Source organism: Silurus meridionalis, chromosome 23, assembly GCF_014805685.1.
Source record: "Silurus meridionalis isolate SWU-2019-XX chromosome 23, ASM1480568v1, whole genome shotgun sequence".
Lineage (NCBI taxonomy): Eukaryota > Metazoa > Chordata > Actinopteri > Siluriformes > Siluridae > Silurus > Silurus meridionalis.
Genome location: NC_060906.1, coordinates 24,671,491 through 24,691,625, shown reverse-complemented (window position 1 = coordinate 24,691,625; position 20,135 = coordinate 24,671,491). Strand labels below are relative to the sequence as shown.

Genomic DNA, 20,135 nt, shown 5'->3' with positions numbered 1-20,135 from the left:
CACAACCTGTACACCAAGTGTGTGTTCAAACAACACCTCACACACAACCTGTACACCAAGTGTGTTCAAACACCAGCTCACACACAACCTGTACACCAAGTGTGTGTTCAAACACCAGCTCACACACAACCTGTACACCAAGTGTATGTTCAAACACCAGCTCACACACAACCTGTACACCAAGTGTGTTCAAACAACACCTCACACACAACCTGTACACCAAGTGTGTGTTCAAACACCAGCTCACACACAACCTGTACACCAAGTGTGTGTTCAAACAACACCTCACACACAACCTGAACACCAAGTGTGTGTTCAAACTAGTGATGGCCGGTTCGTGAACGAATCGTTCATTTGAACCGGTTCTTTTTAGTGAACCGGTCGAACCGGTTCACCAAATCGGACTGAATCGTTTAAAACAGTTCGCGTCTCAAATCAGCACTAATCAAAAAAATTACTCAAGTTACTCACTTTTGAATGTGTATGACCGTCTATCCGACTCAAAATAAATCAATATCAATGAGAATGGGGTTCTTCTCTAGTTTCTCCAACAGTACACACATTAAACTGAAACATGCTGCTGAACAAGTGATCATCACTGAGCATGCGCATACCTGCTGATTCCCAGCAGCACACACACTGCTGTTCTCGAGTCACCAGTACTGTATCAAGAACCGTTTCTTTCAGACACGTCCCACATTCTACTGATACCAACGAATTGTTGATACTGAGCATGCGCGACCTACCGAGCAGTACGCGTGCTGTCTGACACACACACACACACACACACACACACACACACACACACACACACTTACACTTACACTTTTTGGACTCTGAATCAGATGTGTTCGACATACTGTAAAGGCTGCGCTGCGCTGCTGATATATGAGCACAGGTGAACTGAGGACTTTAATGAAAAGTTAGTTTATTTACTAACAATTTAAAACATCAACGTTTTGCACATCAGTGCCTGTATTGGGTGGTTTAGTGCAAAACGTAAATGTAAAGAACATTTCTAAGATGATGATAATTTAATTTAAACAGATAAGCTTTATGCCCTCATGCAATAGACATGACTTTATTTAAATGTGTTTAGTGTGTATGTTCATCCGCCGAGATGATATTTGGATGTGCATGACGTCATGACGTAAGGACGTAAAAGAACTGGTGAACCGGTTCTTTGAAACGAACTGTCCGAAAGAACTGATTCGCAAAAAACAATCGTACTTCCCATCACTAGTTCAAACAGCAGCTCACACAAACAACCTGTGTACCAAGTGTGTTCAAACACCACCTCACACACAACCTGTACACCAAGTGTGTGTGTTCAAACACCACCTCACACACAACCTGTACACCAAGTGTGTGTTCAAACACCACCTCACACACAACCTGTACACCAAGTGTGTGTTTAAACACCAGCTCACACACGACCTGTACACCAAGTGTGTTCAAACACCACCTCACACACAACCTGTACACCAAGTGTGTGTTCAAACACCAGCTCCAGAAACATGTTATTAGGGAGACAACAATGTGGTTTATACAGAAATAAAAGTCTTCCAGATATCTACAAAAAACAAGCATCTGGATGATACAAGCAGCTTAGAGGAGCAGGTACACTGATTTTTTTTGTCAGTCTGTGGAAGGAAATATGAGCTTAACAGCGAGGTCACATGATAAAGACTGAAAATCTACTAAACAAATGAGGACTTGAAAATACATTTGTGGAAGTGAAAGGTGTTTGTGCTCCTACAGATATCTGACCTGTTCACCATTACAGCCTCTGTAGTGATCTTGGCATTTCATTAGATTGAGAAAAAACCACTAGACACCAGTTGATTTTAGATTGTCAATGTATTTTTTTTAATTCTATAACAGAACTTATTATAACTTGTGTGTGTGTGTGTGTGTGTGTGTGTGTGTGTGTGTGTGTGTGTGTGTGTGTGTCTACATTTATATTTGTAATAGGCATTCCAAAAGATTACAGAAAGTTATCCTTTTTGGATATCGATTTTACATTAACAAATTCAACCCAAATTCGAGATCCAGAGTTTTTTTTTGTGTGTGCCCACTTTCACTTTGGAAACCATGCATCAGTTCTCTTTATAAATAAGCTTTATATTTCATATATCTTTTGAAGACTTATTCATTTGTATGCTTGGTTTAGATTTATTCCTGTGATCTATATTCAGCTTGACTGTTGTGGAGCTTCAGTCCAAACATGGGCAGTAGGTTATTGGTTTAAAAGCAGCATCATGCTGTGTAGAGAAAAGGAAATGAAAGTAAAAGGTTTACTTCTTATTTTAATTCTCTCATTTACTACAGCCGCCAGATGTCTTGTCACGTCGTCAATGATGTAGCCAGAGATTCTAAATTAACCTGTAACCTGAATCTAATCTATAATTATCAGAATACCACAGCTTCGAAACATCCAATCAGGTGTGAGCAAGAGCTGCTTTTCTACGTTGATTTCCATCACTGCGTCTAAACGGGAACGATGATCTCGCTCTATGTGGCTTTTTACTCTCTGCTTTGTGTCTGCACAGCTGGTAAAAACATTTTGGAAAACCTTTTACATATTTAAAACATTTACTGGCATCATTAACCTTTAAATATGGAACACTTTTTTTTCAGGTAAAACGTCTGACATCAAGGAGCTTCACGTCGAAACAGTGAAGCGTGGAGAAGATGTAACTATAGAGTGTAACCTCAGCATGATCAAAGACAAAATTCATCTAGCTTGGTACAGACAGAGTTTTGGAAAAGTGCCTCAGTTTCTTGCGAAACCGTACAGTAACAATTTGGGCTACACGTTCGATTCAGAATTTGCAGATATCCGCTACAGTATTACTGTAAATGACCGTCAGTTTGATCTCAACATTAATGATACGAGAGAAGAGGACAGTGGAGAATATTTCTGTGGAGAAATGGAGGGAAATATGATACGGTTCACAGCTGGAACTCGTCTGGAAATTGAAGGCAAGCAGATCACTGTAGTGTTAAGATAATATCTATTAATATTATTTCGCGTATTTTGCTCATTTAACTCATTTTTCTGGAAAGACAAAGAAACCAATCATCATCCATCAACCAGGAAGTTGAAGACCACAGAATCTGTTACAATTCCATCACGTTCAAACAGCAGCAATGTAGTAGGTAAGAGATTTGAGAATTTATCTTATTTTCCACCTTGAAGTTGATTATTTTCTTCTAACAAATCACCACAGATTGATCAATTATTAAACTATATACTTCTGACCAATCAGAATCCAGGAACTGATTAACAGTAATTGTATTTCTCCCTGTAGGTGAAGCCTGTAATGATAACATTCACATGTTCTTCTGGCTCTCCATTTCAAGAGTCGGAGTTCTGCTCATTATGGTTATTTCCTTTACGACATTCTACATCGTTTTAAAATCAGGATGTTGAACATGATTAGCATCTCCAACTGTGTTTCCCACTGCATGACTTTTATTCTTGTTCTTCAAGTTGATTATTCTTGCTCTGCGATTCTGTCTAAATGTTTCGTAAATCAACACATGTAATGTATAAATGTATATGAGGGATAAACCAGGGCTAGGTGCTCCAGTTGGAGGTGAAGAACGGCCTGAGATGAAGCATTAAAATAGTGGATCATCACCTTCCACCATGTCACTTCCGAGCATTGATAAGTGTAAGTAACAAATCACAGACTGCATGCAGGAATCATGGTGTAGATGATTGGTATAGCGGCTGGTTCACAATAATAACTTCTAAATATCTTTACTGGCACAAGTTTAGTAGAGGAAATGTTTCTCTCACACTGATCAGGTTCATCCACATTATTCTGAGTGAAATTTCACTGATGGTCTTTAAACAGGAGTTTTATCGCTAAATCATTCTCTCACATCTGTTTTCTGAGTTTCGTGGTTTGAATGTGTTTTTGTTGTCGAGTTACTACACAGTTTTAAACTTTCGCATATGTACCAGAACTGCATTTCTGTTCTCAATTCATTATTGTTCGTAGATCGCTTTTAAAAATGGACATTGTCTCAAAGCAAGTTTTATAAAGTGGTTGTATAAAAGTTTTAAATGTATAAGTTTATTATCTATAAGTTTGTCCCTTATGATTGTAAGTTTATACCTAATAAATGAGCCAGTGGTGACTGTGGTAAAGGAAAAACTCCCTGAGATGGCATGAGAAAGAAACCTTGAGAGGAACCTCATCCTCAACACTGATTGTCCATTCATTACAGTTTATCAGTGTTGAGGAGCTGCTCAGTGACAGGCACTTAAATGCACTTAAATGCAAATGGAACTCTTAATTGTTGTCTTATGTAGCACCAGGGTTCTGGAGGAACGTTGTCTCATTTCACTGTGTACTGCATCAGATATATTTGGTTGAAATGACAATAAAAGCTTCTTTACTTAAATTGAAATATTTTGGTGTTTTCATTACATATATTTTGTTTTTAATTCATATTTACATTGTTATTATTCTAATTTAGGTTATTCAATGTTTTATAAGGACAGAAAATCACAGTTTTATAGACTGTAAATAGTTTTATTTTATCAGCATGAAAGGCAAATCATATTCAACTTCAGGTTTTCTCATTAATCAAATAAGAAAAAAAATAAGAACCCAACAAAGAGCCCAGATCAGTTACATGTATAAATAACAGACTATTTTTAATTATTTCAACATAAAAGAAATCAGATAATCAATTATAATTATAAGAACTCATTTATTCACATTACGTTAGGGTTTAAGGCACAGTTTCCATCTCGGAGACGACGCCGATCCAGCCGGAATGTTCCGGGAAGTCCACAGTCATTTCTTCCCCAACAAGACCTGTTCCCATAAAAATGAAGTGATGTAATATTACACATAAAGAAAGGTGACATGCGGTATGTTCACAAAACAGTATACAAAAATAAACGTACTCTTGATCACGCCCACGCTTTGGTGAGTCACCTTTCCCCAACTGCGTTTCGGGCTGGTGACAGACGGCATCACTCGGACACGGTCTCCGACTTTAAACCTCCTCTGCTGAGCTGAAATCCCAACCATAAAAAGAAAAACAATCATGTTTGCAGAACAAATTTGCAGATTTCAGGTCGACGTTATTCTACATTCTAACACAAGAGAGACACTTCAGTTATAGCAGTAGCTCTTTTAACCCAAGAAAGTTCATAATTCACATTTATCATTGTGATTATCTATAACAACCCCCTAATAAGTGGGCAGAGTTTCCTGAAGAGCATGATGTGGACAAATGCTTATTCATTCGCCAAATTTTTCGCAAAAATGGAATAATTCACATTGTTTTGTGGGATTTAGTCATGTAACCTCTAAAACAGTATTCTACTGCTGCTGTTGTGCTGATCTCTGGTCTGTTATAACAGGGTCAGCTTGAATACCCGATTCTGATACGCTGGAAAGGGTAGTAGGTATTTTAAACATTGTAACCATAGAAACAGTACTGGATAGTAACATAGTAGCATATTGGGAAAGTGGGAGCTCATTGGTTAAGGCTCTGAGTTACTTGGGGTTCAAGCCCTGGTATTGCCAAAATGTCAATCTTGGTGCCCTGAAGTAAGGCCCTTAACCCTCTATGCTCCAGGGGTGCTGTAACATGGCCGACCCTGTGCACTGACCCCAGCTTCCTAAAATCGCTGGGATATGCAAATAAATAACAATTTCCCTGTGAGATTAATAAAGTATATTTTTTTATTTATTTATTGAGTTTTAACTGGGTTTCTCTGAGTTGTCCTGGATGTCTCTTATATGTTATCAGATAAAACTTTAAGGCCACTGATCAGGCCTACCATTATGAGCACCTGCCTAATATTGTGTTGGTCCCCTTTTGCTGCCAAAACAGTCGTGACCCTCTGAGCATTAACAGCATGAACTTCTTAATCAGTTCGAGCTCGTCTGTTGGATCAGATCACACGGACCAGCCGTCCTGCTCCCCACGTGCATCAATGAGCCTCATCCACCTATGACCCTGTCGCCGGTTCACCACTTCCTTGGTCCTTCCTTGGAGCACTTTTGATGGGTACTGACCATGCAGACCGGAAACAGCCCACAAGAGTTGCAGGTTTGGAGATGCTGTGACCCAGTTGTCTAGACGTCACAATTTGGCCCTTGTCAAACTCGCTCAAATCCCATTTTTCCTGCTTCTAACACATTAACCTTGAGGACAAAATGTTTACTTGCTGCCTTATAAATAAATCCACCCACTAACAGGTGCCATGATGAAGAGATCATCAGTGTTCTTCACTTCACCACTCTACTAGTCCTTAGCCCTGTGTTTTTCTGTTTTTTTGTGATTGTTGACTAATGTTATAATGTCATTAATGTTATGCCTGATCAGTGTATGTAATTAAATATCTTAGATAGAGAACAAGAATGAAAGAACTACACTACCAAGGATCACTGTGTGATAGAAAAGCTGTTATAAGTATGGCTGTGTTTGACCAATCAGTGATGTTTGACCAATCAAGCTCCAACTCAGGCAACAGTAAAAACAAGAACCAAACCATCTCGGGTATGTTTAATACAAGTCGTAATTCAAAATATTTTTTTATGTTCACACACATAACACATATTACAGTCACATTTACACACCTGGTTCATCAGCAACCGTTACACGTTCCATCTCAGACAAGAGACCCTTCCAGTTTTTATGTTCAGGGAAGTCAACAATCACAATTTCCTTGTCCAAAGCTGTAAAAACAGGAGCACATTTCAATTACCCATCAAGCTCTGAATTTAATTTGAGTAAACGTGCCTTAAATACTGTACTGCACTTACATTTGACCACACCCACACTTCTGTGTGTGACAGTGCAGCCCCAGTTATATTTTGGTGAAGCCACAGAAGGTTTCACTCGAACTCGGTCGCCAACCCTAATGTGGACTTCCAGAGAAAACGGATTTTATCAAGAAATGAATGAAAGAACTTTTGCTGAAGATTAAGACTTATCTTTCTCTAAAGGTGTACTTACATTTGGAAAACATGTTGTCTAGTTCCTGCCTGCAGAAAACCTCCAGTTTCGCTTTAAACTCAAAAAGCATGTTCCCCACATCACTGAAAGAGACGGACGGCTCTTCATCAATACACGTTGACTCTTCAGCTGCAGGGGGACTGGGCATGCTGTCAAAGTTCTGTCAGATCACAATAACATTTACGGTTAAAAAAGTAAAATGTTGTACATGTTAAAATTTGTAAGAGCATCTTTTTTGTTTTTTGTTTTTCCCCTTCCTGCTAAAAAACACTTATTGTGCAGTGAGCTTTTTGAAACACACTCTCTGGAGTGTATAGGTAGCATGGTGTAGCGTATACTTTCTAAATTAAATATTAAACATCCGATTATTTAAAGCCTCTGTGTGTACAATTTCAGTTCTCTTTCAGGAACTTGAGCTGCGTCAACAACATTTTGGGAATGCCTCTGCGTGACCACGCTCTGAACCATGTGTGTAATCAGTCCAACAGAAAAGCGCGAAGTTACAGGCGGGGTGACGTCACAACCAGGAAGCTATAAAATGGAATGGAGGCGGGCTTATTCCTTTCCCCTTCCTCACCTGCCAGATCCAGCACCTTCTCCCAGGGCTCGGGAGCCTGCACTTTGATGGTTCCTCCACAGCCAGTTCAGTTCGAGGAACTCGTGGAGGTAGCAACTCGTGCTGTTTCCAAGCTCAACATCGCTTTTCCAGCTGAGAAACAGGAACATCCTCCTTTAAATAAATTAGATCTTTCCTGATTTGCACACCGAGCTGTCCAGGTCCTGGAGCAACCTTTATTAGGCCCGCCTCTTTAGTCTCAATATCTCTCTCTATTCGAATGTAGTAGGTCTGAAAGAGTGCGGCTACAGGAAGATTACCTGGGTCGAGTGACGCTCTCCTCCGCTCCCTTTCCCTATTGCAATGCTCCTGGGAATTCTGGTGAGAGTCTCCTTCTAGGAGCCCCCGACCTGGAAAACCTTGAAAACCCTCAATGGGAAATCTTTTCAGGGAGGATCTATTGTCGCTGGCAGCTGGTCTCTCAGCCAAGGTCCCTGCACAAGGAGGTTGTATGCCGCGAAAAGGTTTACATGTCCGCTATTGCAGTTTACCGTGCTCCACTTGCTGAGCAGTCGCTAGGGAAGAACCCGCTAGTGACATGTTTCCATGGTAATTTCCAGAGTACTTGGAGGTTACGGCCTTAGGTGCAACCTAGAGTGCCTTCATGGAACCTAGCCATAGTTCTGGAGGCCCTGTCTAAGCCTCCCTTCGACCTTGCCTGAGGTGCCCTTGAGATTTCTGACAGTCAAGACTGTCTTTCCATCTCGTCTCTAAAGAGAGTTGGGGGCCTTTACAACATTTCTGTGACCCCCCCTCCTGTCTGGAGTTCACCCCAGGCATGGCCAGTCCATGTCCCCAAGGTGCCCAATTCCAAATTGACTTTGCTTTTCCATTTGAAATGTGGCAGTCGCTGTGCGTTCACGAAAGCGAAAACGCAAACGTTAATTCAATATTTCTATTTGCGCTAAGATTTTGTCACAGTTCCGGTGTCCAAATACATTTTGTCCATATAGTATACTTAATATTTTCTCTGAATTAGTTTTTTTGTGTATTTATGTAAAATGTGTGTAACTCGCAGGTAACCTCTGAATAAATGTATAGTTTTAGCATTTTTTGTAATGAATCAGAATAAATTGTACACTCTCACACACTTTCTGATCGATTCAGACCTGAAGGAAGTAGATGTTATCCTCTGTCTTTAAAAGCTTGTCCACGGCTGCTTCCTGTTCCATCAGCATACCGATCTCATTCTCCAGCTGTTCCCGAACATCTGCATATTGAGCTTGGTAGATGTCCTCCTCAATTCTGGTTCTCTCCATCATCTCAGAGAAGCTGGTCTCAAGAGAACTGACTAGCAAGCTTAAAGCTAGCTTTGCATCTTCAATTGACTGCTCTGTAGTGCTCTGTTTCAGACACACACACACACACACACACACACACAATTTTTAATGTTCTTTATAACATTTCAAATCAAATACATTTTTTGTCCAGGTCACTGTTAGAATGCTGAGTACATATCCTTTCTATAGTAACGGCTCAGTCACAGAAACGTTGTGGCGAACGTTTCACATAAACGGGTTACAAAATGTGAGCAATCAGTGGAGATGTTCCTCTTCTTGTACTTTAAGTAACATTTATGGAAGGAGTCTCCAGTGCGAGGACTTAGATTGGAAATTCACATTTTTTTACTGCAATAAGGTACAAAAATAATCGATGTTTAGTTTTTCATTCATGCAGAAAGTAGAAGGTTCTTCACTGGCTGGGTTTGAGTGAGTGATAATGGAAAAGCTGTAGAACTGATTAAACCTGTTTGTGTAGATCTATCACACATAACACACATATCAAAATGAGGGAAAACCTCAGTGTGGATTCCTCAGTAAATCTAAATAAATGGTAAACAAATAAAAACAATACGTCTTTACATTCTATAGCCTGCATGCACGTTTCTTTTTTATACTGCATTTTTTAGGTACTTACTGCGTGAGCGTCTGCAGCTTTTAACACCTCTTGAACCTTGCTCTCTTTTTCTTTGCGTTTCTCCACAATTGTGGTTTTATCAACCTGCAGTTTGGCCTGTAAAGAACACAGGCAAGTTTACACATCATTTAGAAAGCTATTAACAAATAAACACCACACACTTTCACTGGTATGGAAACGTCACGTGGGACTGAATCTATAACGTGTTCTTATAGTTTTGAGATACTGTAGTTCTTTGATCGGTTTGCAAAAATAATGTACATGAGTGAACTGTTTTTTTCAATTATGAACCTTTTTCAATCAAAAGGTGCAGGCTATTTGTTGGTACCTCAAATAATGAAGACTACAGCAGGGGGGCAGACATTTTTTTTTATTAAAACTAGGATATTAGATGCATTGAAATTATCATGAAATTATTATGAGTATTTGGATATCAGTATAATATCAGTGTTTGAATCTAAAAATCTTTGAACTCTAGACCTCCCCTAAAATAAATTTGCCACAATTTAAATACTAAAATTATTGATCCAAATACTCACAGCTTATCAGGAAGCAGTGTTCAGACCTCTACACAGCACTCTTGCAGCAGATACGGTTAAGGGCCTTGCTCAAGGGCCCAACAGTGGCAGATTGTTGGTGCTGAGGATTGACCTCTTGACCTTATGATCAATAACTTAAAGCTTTTGAACCACATTGCACTGTTTTGTATAAAATCAGGAGTGTGTGTGACCAAAACAGGTTTTTTTTTTATTCTTTCTTTTTTTTGCATTAATTGTAAAGCTGTCAGCAGCATGTGTGAACTCTGGATTTGACAGTTTCCCAAACGCCATCACTCCTGTTTTCATAATCCTGCTTAATTAACACGTTTCCTCTCCCCAAAATACAACCAAACGCCAGTAATGCTACTGTCAATCTCCATTAGTCTGACCAGGCAGGTAGTAAGGATCAATAAATAAACGCTGTAAATGCATCGCATTTTATGAACATGGTGTTTGTACCACAAGTTTTATACCTCAGATCCTTCTGACGTTCAGATTGAAGCAAAAACCTCCAAATCATGTGACTTTTTTAAACATTTCCCACTGGATCTCAAGTTTGATCTACATGGCTAATCGCAAATAAACTCATATTTATAAATGTATTGGTTTAGAACATCACTGTGGGAACAATTAGTAGATATCAATAGAAACTGAAATTTGAATAGTTTTCACTACAAATATAATTAAAAACCACCAGCTACAATCTAAACTAAAACATGTTCATGTAAAAAACCTGGACTCTGGAGGCTTAATGGTGTCCTAACAGCTGTTAATGGTGTCCTAATGGTCCTTAATGGTGTCCAGTACATACCTATATTTAATCTACAAATTGCCTAAGGTGTTTTGTTGGTCCTTAATATTATGACATAATAACACTACTAGAAGGCAAGAAATGACCAGTGAAGACCTACAGGGTGCACAATTTTCTATTACAACCAATACAACCCCCATTAAAACCACTAAAACAGTTATGCCTGTGAGGGTGTTGTGTAGTTAAGCTGAAAGGTCTCACTTGTTTCTCTTCTCGTTCTCCTGCTGATGAGATCGTGTCGTGGCCTTTGTGCTCCTCCAGCAAACAGCTCACACAGATGCACATGTTGTCGGTGCGACAGAAGGCCTCCAGCACTTTGTCGTGTCGTGGGCAGATCGGGATGTCGGTGGCGACCACCAGCTTGTGCTTCCTGAGAGCAGGAACGTCGTAGTGAGGCTGGAGATGCAGTTCACAGTAAGATGCCCGACACTCCAGACACGATCTTACCGCCCTGACCTTCTGTTTGGTGCAGAGATCACACTCGATATCTCCAGGCTGAGCAGCAGGACACTGAGCCGGGGGAGAATCTGGGATCGAGATGTTCTTCAGCTGGTCGAGGATTTCAGCCAGCATTGTGTTTTTGTGCAGTTCGGGTCTTGTAGGAAATTCACGTCTGCACTGCGGACATCGGGTTCTGGAGAACTGGTCCCGGTCCCAGTAGTCTGTAATGCAGCTCATGCAGTAGCAGTGACCGCAGGGGATCGTCACCGGATCCTTCATCAGATCCAAACACACCGAACAGTCGTACTGGGGTGTATTCAGGAGTAAAGACTCTGCCATTTCTGTTCTAAACGCTAAAAACACGTTTCTGTAAAAGTTCCTGAAGTCTGAAACTTCCTGTTGATCAGTACAGAAAGTGAAAGTAAAAACGCTGCAGGTAAAAAAAAAAACCTAAATATAAAATAAATATCCTTTATTTAATCACTAAATTATTCTTATTATTTAATCACTAAATTGTTCTTATTAAATTGTATTTTTAATGATTAAGTGTTTTTAATGAGCAAAGAATGGGGATTCTCCACCAAATTTCACAACCAAAAATAGGAATGACTGTATGAAAATATTTAACACTTAATACCCCTATTTTTAGTGGCGGAAACCACAAATTAATTGAAAAAAACTTCACAATTCTTTTTATTTAATTTATATTATTATGTAACATGTACACAGTTCATTGATAAACGTCATCCAAGCACAACAAAAGTCTGTTATCAATATATAAAGTTGCTCCCTATTTCTCTTTCTTCATAGCAGAGGGTGAGAAAAGAAATCTATTTTTTTATAAGACAAAAGTGAGAAAAAAAATTTATTATTCTAATGTGCACGAAAGAGCAGTGAAAAGCTCAGAGTAAAAGAGTTCGTTAGTGTGGGTAAAAGGCAAGATATAAAAATGTTTTGGCGCCCTCTATTGGCCATTCAAAGAACAAGCTGTAATTTATATCCGTGTTGAAATTTATTAGCAGTAAAGAGTTCTGTGGATTTTATTGTTTGTTTCATTATTAAAATTCCTTTATGTTATTGAGTCACTCCGTGTTTTACAGATTTATTTTGTTGTTCAGTTGTAAGAATTTTGGGTGGTTATATTGGGGTCATTGGTCGTCCTTAAAAATACACTTCCTGCACCTAAAGGGCAAAAGATTACTCTTTCCCCCACACACACTACATACTGCACTCTACACACTACACACTGCACTCTACATACTACACACTGCACTCTACAGACTACATACTGCACTCTACACACTAAACACTGCACTCTACACACTACATACTACACACTGCACTCTACAGACTACATACTGCACTCTACACACTACATACTGCACTCTACACACTACATACTGCACTCTACACACTGCACTCTACACACTACATACTACACACTGCACTCTACAGACTACATACTGCACTCTACACACTACATACTGCACTCTACACACATACTGCACTCTACACACACACACTGCACTCTACACACTACACACTGCACTCTACACACTACATACACACTGCACTCTACAGACTACATACTGCACTCTACACACTACATACTACACACTGCACTCTACAGACTACATACTGCACTCTACACACATACTGCACTCTGCACACTGCACTCTACACACTACATACCACACACTGCACTCTACAGACTACATACTGCACTCTACACACTACATACTGCACTCTACACACTACACTGCACTCTACACACTTCATACTGCACTCTACATACTACACACTGCACTCTACAGACTACATACTGCACTCTACACACTAAACACTGCACTCTACACTACATACTACACACTGCACTCTACAGACTACATACTGCACTCTACACACTACATACTGCACTCACACTACACACTGCACACTGCACTCTACACACACTGCACTCTACACACTACATACACACTGCACTCTACAGACTACATACTGCACTCTACACACTACACTGCACACTACACACTACACACTGCACTCTACACACTACATGCACTCTACACTACACACTGCACTCTACACACTACACACTACACACTCTACACACATACTGCACTCACACTACATACTGCACTGCACTCTACACACTACACACTGCACACACACTACACACTGCACTCTACACACTACATACTACACACTGCACTACACACTACACTACACACTCTACACTCTACACACCACATACTGCACTGCACTCTACAGACTACACTGCACTCTACACACTACATACACTGCACTCTACACTCTACACTACACACTGCACACACACTACACACACTGCACTCTACACACCACACACTGCACTCCACACACTACACACTACACACTACACACTCTACACACACTACATACTACACACTGCACTCTACAGACTACATACTGCACTCTACACACTACATACTGCACTCTACACACTACACACTGCACTCTACACACTACATACTGCACTCTACACACTACACACTGCACTCTACAGACTACATACTACATACTGCACTCCACACACTACATACTGCACTCTACACACTGCACTCTACACACACATACTGCACTCTACACACTACATACTGCACTCTACACACCACACACTGCACTCTACACACTACACACTGCACTCTACACTACACACTACACACTGCACTCTACACACATACTGCACTCTACACACTACAGACTACATTCTGCACTCTACACACACACTGCACTCTACAGACTACATACTGCACTCTACACACTACACACTGCACTCTACACACTCTACACACTACATAATGCACTCTACACAATACACACTGCACTCTACACACTACACTACACACTCTACACACACACTGCACTCTACAGACTACACACTGCACTCTACAGACTACATACTGCACTCTACACACTGCACTCTACAGACTACATACTGCACTCTACACACTCTACACACTGCACTCTACACACTGCACACTGCACTCTACACACTACATACCACACACTGCACTCTACAGACTACATACTGCACTACACACTGCACTACACACTACACTGCACTCTACACACACACTGCACTCTACACACTACACACTACACACTCTACAGACTACATACTGCACTCTACACACTACATACTGCACTCTACACACTACATACTGCACTGCACTCTACACACTACACACTGCACTCTACACACTACATACTGCACTCTACACACACTACACTACACACTGCACTCTACATACTACATACTGCACTCTACACACTACACTGCACTCTACACTACATACTGCACTCTACACACTACACTGCACTCTACACACTACATACTGCACTCTACACACTACACTCTACACACTACAGACTACACACTGCACTCTACAGACTACATACTGCACTCTACACACTCTACACACTACACACTGCACTCTACACACTACATACTGCACTCTACACTCTACACACTACTGCACTCTACACACTACATACTGCACTCTACACACACTACACACACTGCACTCTACAGACTACATACTGCACTCTACACTACATACTGCACTCTACACACTACACTGCACTCTACAGACTACATACTGCACTACACACTGCACTACACACTACATACTGCACTCTACACACTACACACTGCACTCTACACACTACACACTGCACTCTACACACTGCACTCTACACACTACACTGCACTCTACAGACTACATACTGCACTCTACACTCTACAGACTACATACTGCACTCTACACACTACACACTGCACTACACACTGCACTCTACACACTACATACTGCACTCTACACACTACACACTGCACTCTACAGACTACATACTGCACTCTACACACTACATACTGCACTCTACACTCTACAGACTACATTCTGCACTCTACACAATACACACTGCACTCTACAGACTACATACTGCACTCACACTACACACTGCACTCTACACACTACACTACACACTGCACTCTACAGACTACACACTACACACACTACACTGCACTCTACACACTACATAATGCACTCTACACACTACACACTGCACTCACACACTGCACTCTACAGACTACATACTGCACTCTACACACTACATACTGCACTCTACACACTGCACTCTACATACTACACTCTACACTACACTGCACTCTACACACTACATACTGCACTCTACACACTGCACACTGCACTCTACACACTACATACTGCACTCTACACACTGCACTCTACACACCACACTGCACTCTACACACACACATACTGCACTCTACACACTACACACTGCACTCTACACACTACACACTGCACTCTACACACTACATGCACTCTACACACTACACTGCACTCTACACACACTGCACTCTACAGTAAGATGCCCGACACTCCAGACACGATCTTACCGCCCTGACCTTCTGTTTGGTGCAGAGATCACACTCGATATCTCCAGGCTGAGCAGCAGGACACTGAGCCGGGGAGAATCTGGGATCGAGATGTTCTTCAGCTGGTCGAGGATTTCAGCCAGCATTGTGTTTTGTGCAGTTCGGGTCAGGAAATTCACGTCTGCACTGCGGACATCGGGTTCTGGAGAACTGGTCCCGGTCCCAGTAGTCTGTAATGCAGCTCATGCAGTAGCAGTGACCGCAGGATCGTCACCGGATCCTTCATCAGATCCAAACACACCGAACAGTCGTACTGGGGTGTATTCAGGAGTAAAGACTCTGCCATTTCTGTTCTAAACGCTAAAACACGTTTCTGTAAAAGTTCCTGAAGTCTGAAACTTCCTGTTGATCAGTACAGAAAGTGAAAGTAAAAACGCTGCACCTAAATATAAAATAAATATCCTTTATTTAATCACTAAATTATTCTTATTATTTAATCACTAAATTGTTCTTATTAAATTGTATTTTTAATGATTAAGTGTTTTTAATGAGCAAAGAATGGGGATTCTCCACCAAATTTCACAACCAAAAATAGGAATGACTGTATGAAAATATTTAACACTTAATACCCCTATTTTTAGTGGCGGAAACCACAAATTAATTGAAAAAAACTTCACAATTCTTTTTATTTAATTTATATTATTATGTAACATGTACACAGTTCATTGATAAACGTCATCCAAGCACAACAAAAGTCTGTTATCAATATATAAAGTTGCTCCCTATTTCTCTTTCTTCATAGCAGAGGGTGAGAAAAGAAATCTATTTTTTATAAGACAAAGTGAGAAAAAATTTATTATTCTAATGTGCACGAAAGAGCAGTGAAAAGCTCAGAGTAAAAGAGTTCGTTAGTGTGGGTAAAAGGCAAGATATAAAAATGTTTTGGCGCCCTCTATTGGCCATTCAAAGAACAAGCTGTAATTTATATCCGTGTTGAAATTTATTAGCAGTAAAGAGTTCTGTGGATTTTATTGTTTGTTTCATTATTAAAATTCCTTTATGGTTGGAATGACAAGAAGGTGGTGCTTTATACTTGTCAAATGTGATTCACAGCACAGTGAAATGTTATAAAGTTGGGGTCAGAGCATAGGGTCAGCCAAGATACAGCCCCTCAAACACTGAGGTTAAATGCACTCTACACACACTGCACTCCACACACTGCACTCCACACTACATACTACATAATGCACTCTACACTGCACTCTACACTGCACTCTACAGACTACACACTGCACTCTACACACCACATACTGCACTCACACACTACACACACACTGCACTCTACAGACTACATACTGCACTCTACACACTGCACTACAGACTACACTGCACTCTACAGACTACATTCTGCACTCTACACTCTACAGACTACATTCTGCACTCTACACACTACACTGCACTCTACAGACTACACTGCACTCTACACACTACAGACTACACTGCACTCTACAAACTACATACTACACTGCACTCTACACTACACACTACATACTTCACTCTACACACTCTACACACTACATACTGCACTCTACATACTACATAATGCACTCTACACTACATACTGCACTCTACATACTACATACTGCACTCTACACTACATAATGCACTCTACACATTACACACTGCACTCTACACTACATAATGCACTCTACACTGCACTCTACAGACTACATTCTGCACTCTACACATTACACACTGCACTCTACAAACTACATACTACATAATGCACTCTACACTGCACTCTACAAACTACATACTACACACTACATACTACACACTACATACTACATACTGCACTCTACAAACTACATACTACATACTGCACTACACACTACACACTACATACTACATAATGCACTCTACACTACATAATGCACTCTACACACTGCACTACACACTACATACTGCACTCTACAAACTACATACTACACACTGCACTACAGACTACATTCTGCACTCTACACTGCACTCTATACACTACACACTGCACTCCACACTACATACTTCACTCTACACACTCTACACACTGCACACACTGCACTCTACAAACTACATACTACACTCTACACTCTACAGACTACACTGCACTCTACAAACTACATACTACATACTGCACTCTACACTACATACTGCACTACACACTACACACATGGTAGCAGCATGGAAAAGTACAGTTTACTACCAGTTTTATGAGAATGTTGTTTTTGTCCTGTTTTTCAGGAGATTTTGAGATCATTTACAGCACTGAAGCTGATCACACACCCCTCACACACACTCTTCACTCACCTGCCATATGGTAAAAGAAACCGAAGCATTCAGGCCCTCACATCCAGACTTTGTACTAGTTTCTTTCCACTAACCATTGTTGTTTTACTGTAATGTTTATGGTTGTTTTACTGTAATGTTTATGGTTGTTTTACTGTAATGTTTATGGTTGTTTTACTGTAATGTTTATGGTTGTTTTACTGTAATGTTTATGGTTGTTTTACTGTAATGTTTATGGTTGTTTTACTGTAATGTTTATGGTTGTTTTACTGTAATGTTTATGGTTGGAATGACAAGAAGGTGGTGCTTTATACTTGTCAAATGTGATTCACAGCACAGTGAAATGTTATAAAGTTGGGGTCAGAGCATAGGGTCAGCCAAGATACAGCCCCCCTCAAACACTGAGGGTTAAATGCACTCTACACTACACTGCACTCTACACTGCACTCTACAGACTACATTCTGCACTCTACACTACACACACTACATACTGCACTCTACACACTACACACTGCACTCTACATACTACACACTGCACTCTACACACACATACTGCACTCTACACACCACACACTGCACTCTACATACTACACACTGCACTCTACACACTACATACTGCACTCTACACACTACACACTGCACTCTACACACTACATACTGCACTCTACACACTACACACTGCACTCTACACTCTACACACCACACTGCACTCTACAGACTACATACTGCACTCTACACACTACATACTGCACTCTACACACTACATACTGCACTCTACACACTGCACTCTACACACTACATACTACACACTGCACTCTACAGACTACATACTGCACTCTACACACTACATACTGCACTCTACACACTACATACTGCACTCTACACACTGCACTCTACACACACACTGCACTCTACACACTACACACACTGCACTCTACAGACTACATACTGCACTCTACACTCTACACACCACACACTGCACTCTACAGACTACATACTGCACTCTACACACTACATACTGCACTCTACACACTACATACTGCACTCTACACACTGCACACTGCACTCTACACTCTACACACCACACACTGCACTCTACAGACTACATACTGCACTCTACACACTACATACTGCACTCTACACACTACACACTGCACTCTACACACTACACACTGCACTCTACACACTACATACTACACTCTACAGACTACATACTACACTCTACAGACTACATACTGCACTCTACACACTACATACTGCACTCTACACACTACACACTGCACTCTACACACTACATACTGCACTCTACATACTACATACTGCACTCTACACACTACATACTGCACTCTACACACTACACACTGCACTCTACAGACTACATACTGCACTCTACACACTACACACTGCACTCTACACACTACATAATGCACTCTACACACTACATACTACACACTGCACTCTACACACACATACTGCACTCTACACACTACATACTGCACTCTACACACCATACTGCACTCTACACATTACACACTGCACTCTACACACTACATACTGCACTCTACACACTACATACTGCACTCTACACACTACATACTGCACTCTACAAACTACATACTACACACTGCACTCTATACACTACACACTACATACTACGCTCTACACACTACACACATGGTAGCAGCATGGAAAAGTACAGTTTACTACCAGTTTTTATGAGAATGTTGTTTTTGTCCTGTTTTTTCAGGAGATTTTGAGATCATTTACAGCACTGAAGCTGATCACACACCCCTCACACACACTCTTCACTCACCTGCCATATGGTAAAAGAAAGCATTCAGGCCCTCACATCCAGACTTTGTACTAGTTTCTTTCCACTAACCATTGTTGTTTTACTGTAATGTTTATGGTTGTTTTACTGTAATGTTTATGGTTGGAATGACAAGAAGGTGGTGCTTTATACTTGTCAAATGTGATTCACAGCACAGTGAAATGTTATAAAGTTGGGGTCAGAGCATAGGGTCAGCCAAGATACAGCCCCCCTCAAAC

At 40.6% G+C, this 20,135-nt stretch overlaps 2 protein-coding genes across 2 annotated transcripts in view; one reads left to right on the top strand and one right to left on the bottom strand.

The window, feature by feature from the left end:
- Positions 1 to 4,399, top strand: part of LOC124376625 — a 16,540-nt gene extending 12,141 nt beyond the window's left edge. Inside the window, exons 5-7 of the mRNA XM_046835828.1 lie at positions 2,641 to 2,985; positions 3,070 to 3,162; positions 3,315 to 4,399. Coding sequence (XP_046691784.1) covers positions 2,641 to 2,985; positions 3,070 to 3,162; positions 3,315 to 3,436 — 560 coding nt within the window. The 3' untranslated portion in view covers positions 3,437 to 4,399. The remainder of the gene's footprint in view (positions 1 to 2,640; positions 2,986 to 3,069; positions 3,163 to 3,314) is intronic.
- A 246-nt stretch (positions 4,400 to 4,645) lies between these two features.
- Positions 4,646 to 16,578, bottom strand: LOC124376613 (E3 ubiquitin/ISG15 ligase TRIM25-like). The gene is made up of 9 exons (XM_046835789.1): positions 16,204 to 16,578; positions 11,081 to 11,770; positions 9,530 to 9,625; positions 8,722 to 8,955; positions 6,997 to 7,156; positions 6,804 to 6,908; positions 6,618 to 6,716; positions 4,931 to 5,041; positions 4,646 to 4,838 (listed from the first exon to the last, which is right to left on the bottom strand). Exons 2-9 carry the CDS (start codon positions 11,657 to 11,659, stop codon positions 4,753 to 4,755), a joined length of 1,470 nt encoding a protein of 489 aa, XP_046691745.1. The 5' UTR covers positions 11,660 to 11,770; positions 16,204 to 16,578; the 3' UTR covers positions 4,646 to 4,752.
- Positions 16,579 to 20,135: the final 3,557 nt, after the last annotated feature.

What these genes read in the sequence shown, in the direction of transcription:
- LOC124376613 (XM_046835789.1), bottom strand. Translation starts at nt 11,659, where the DNA reads ATGGCAGAGTCTTTACTCCTGAATACACCCCAGTACGACTGTTCGGTG. An exon ending in GAGAACGAGAAGAGAAACAA is followed by an intron (nt 9,626 to 11,080) that starts GTGAGACCTTTC and finishes TGTTCTTTACAG; the next exon opens with GCCAAACTGCAGGTTGATAA. An exon ending in ATAACATCTACTTCCTTCAG is followed by an intron (nt 7,157 to 8,721) that starts GTCTGAATCGAT and finishes GTGATCTGACAG; the next exon opens with AACTTTGACAGCATGCCCAG.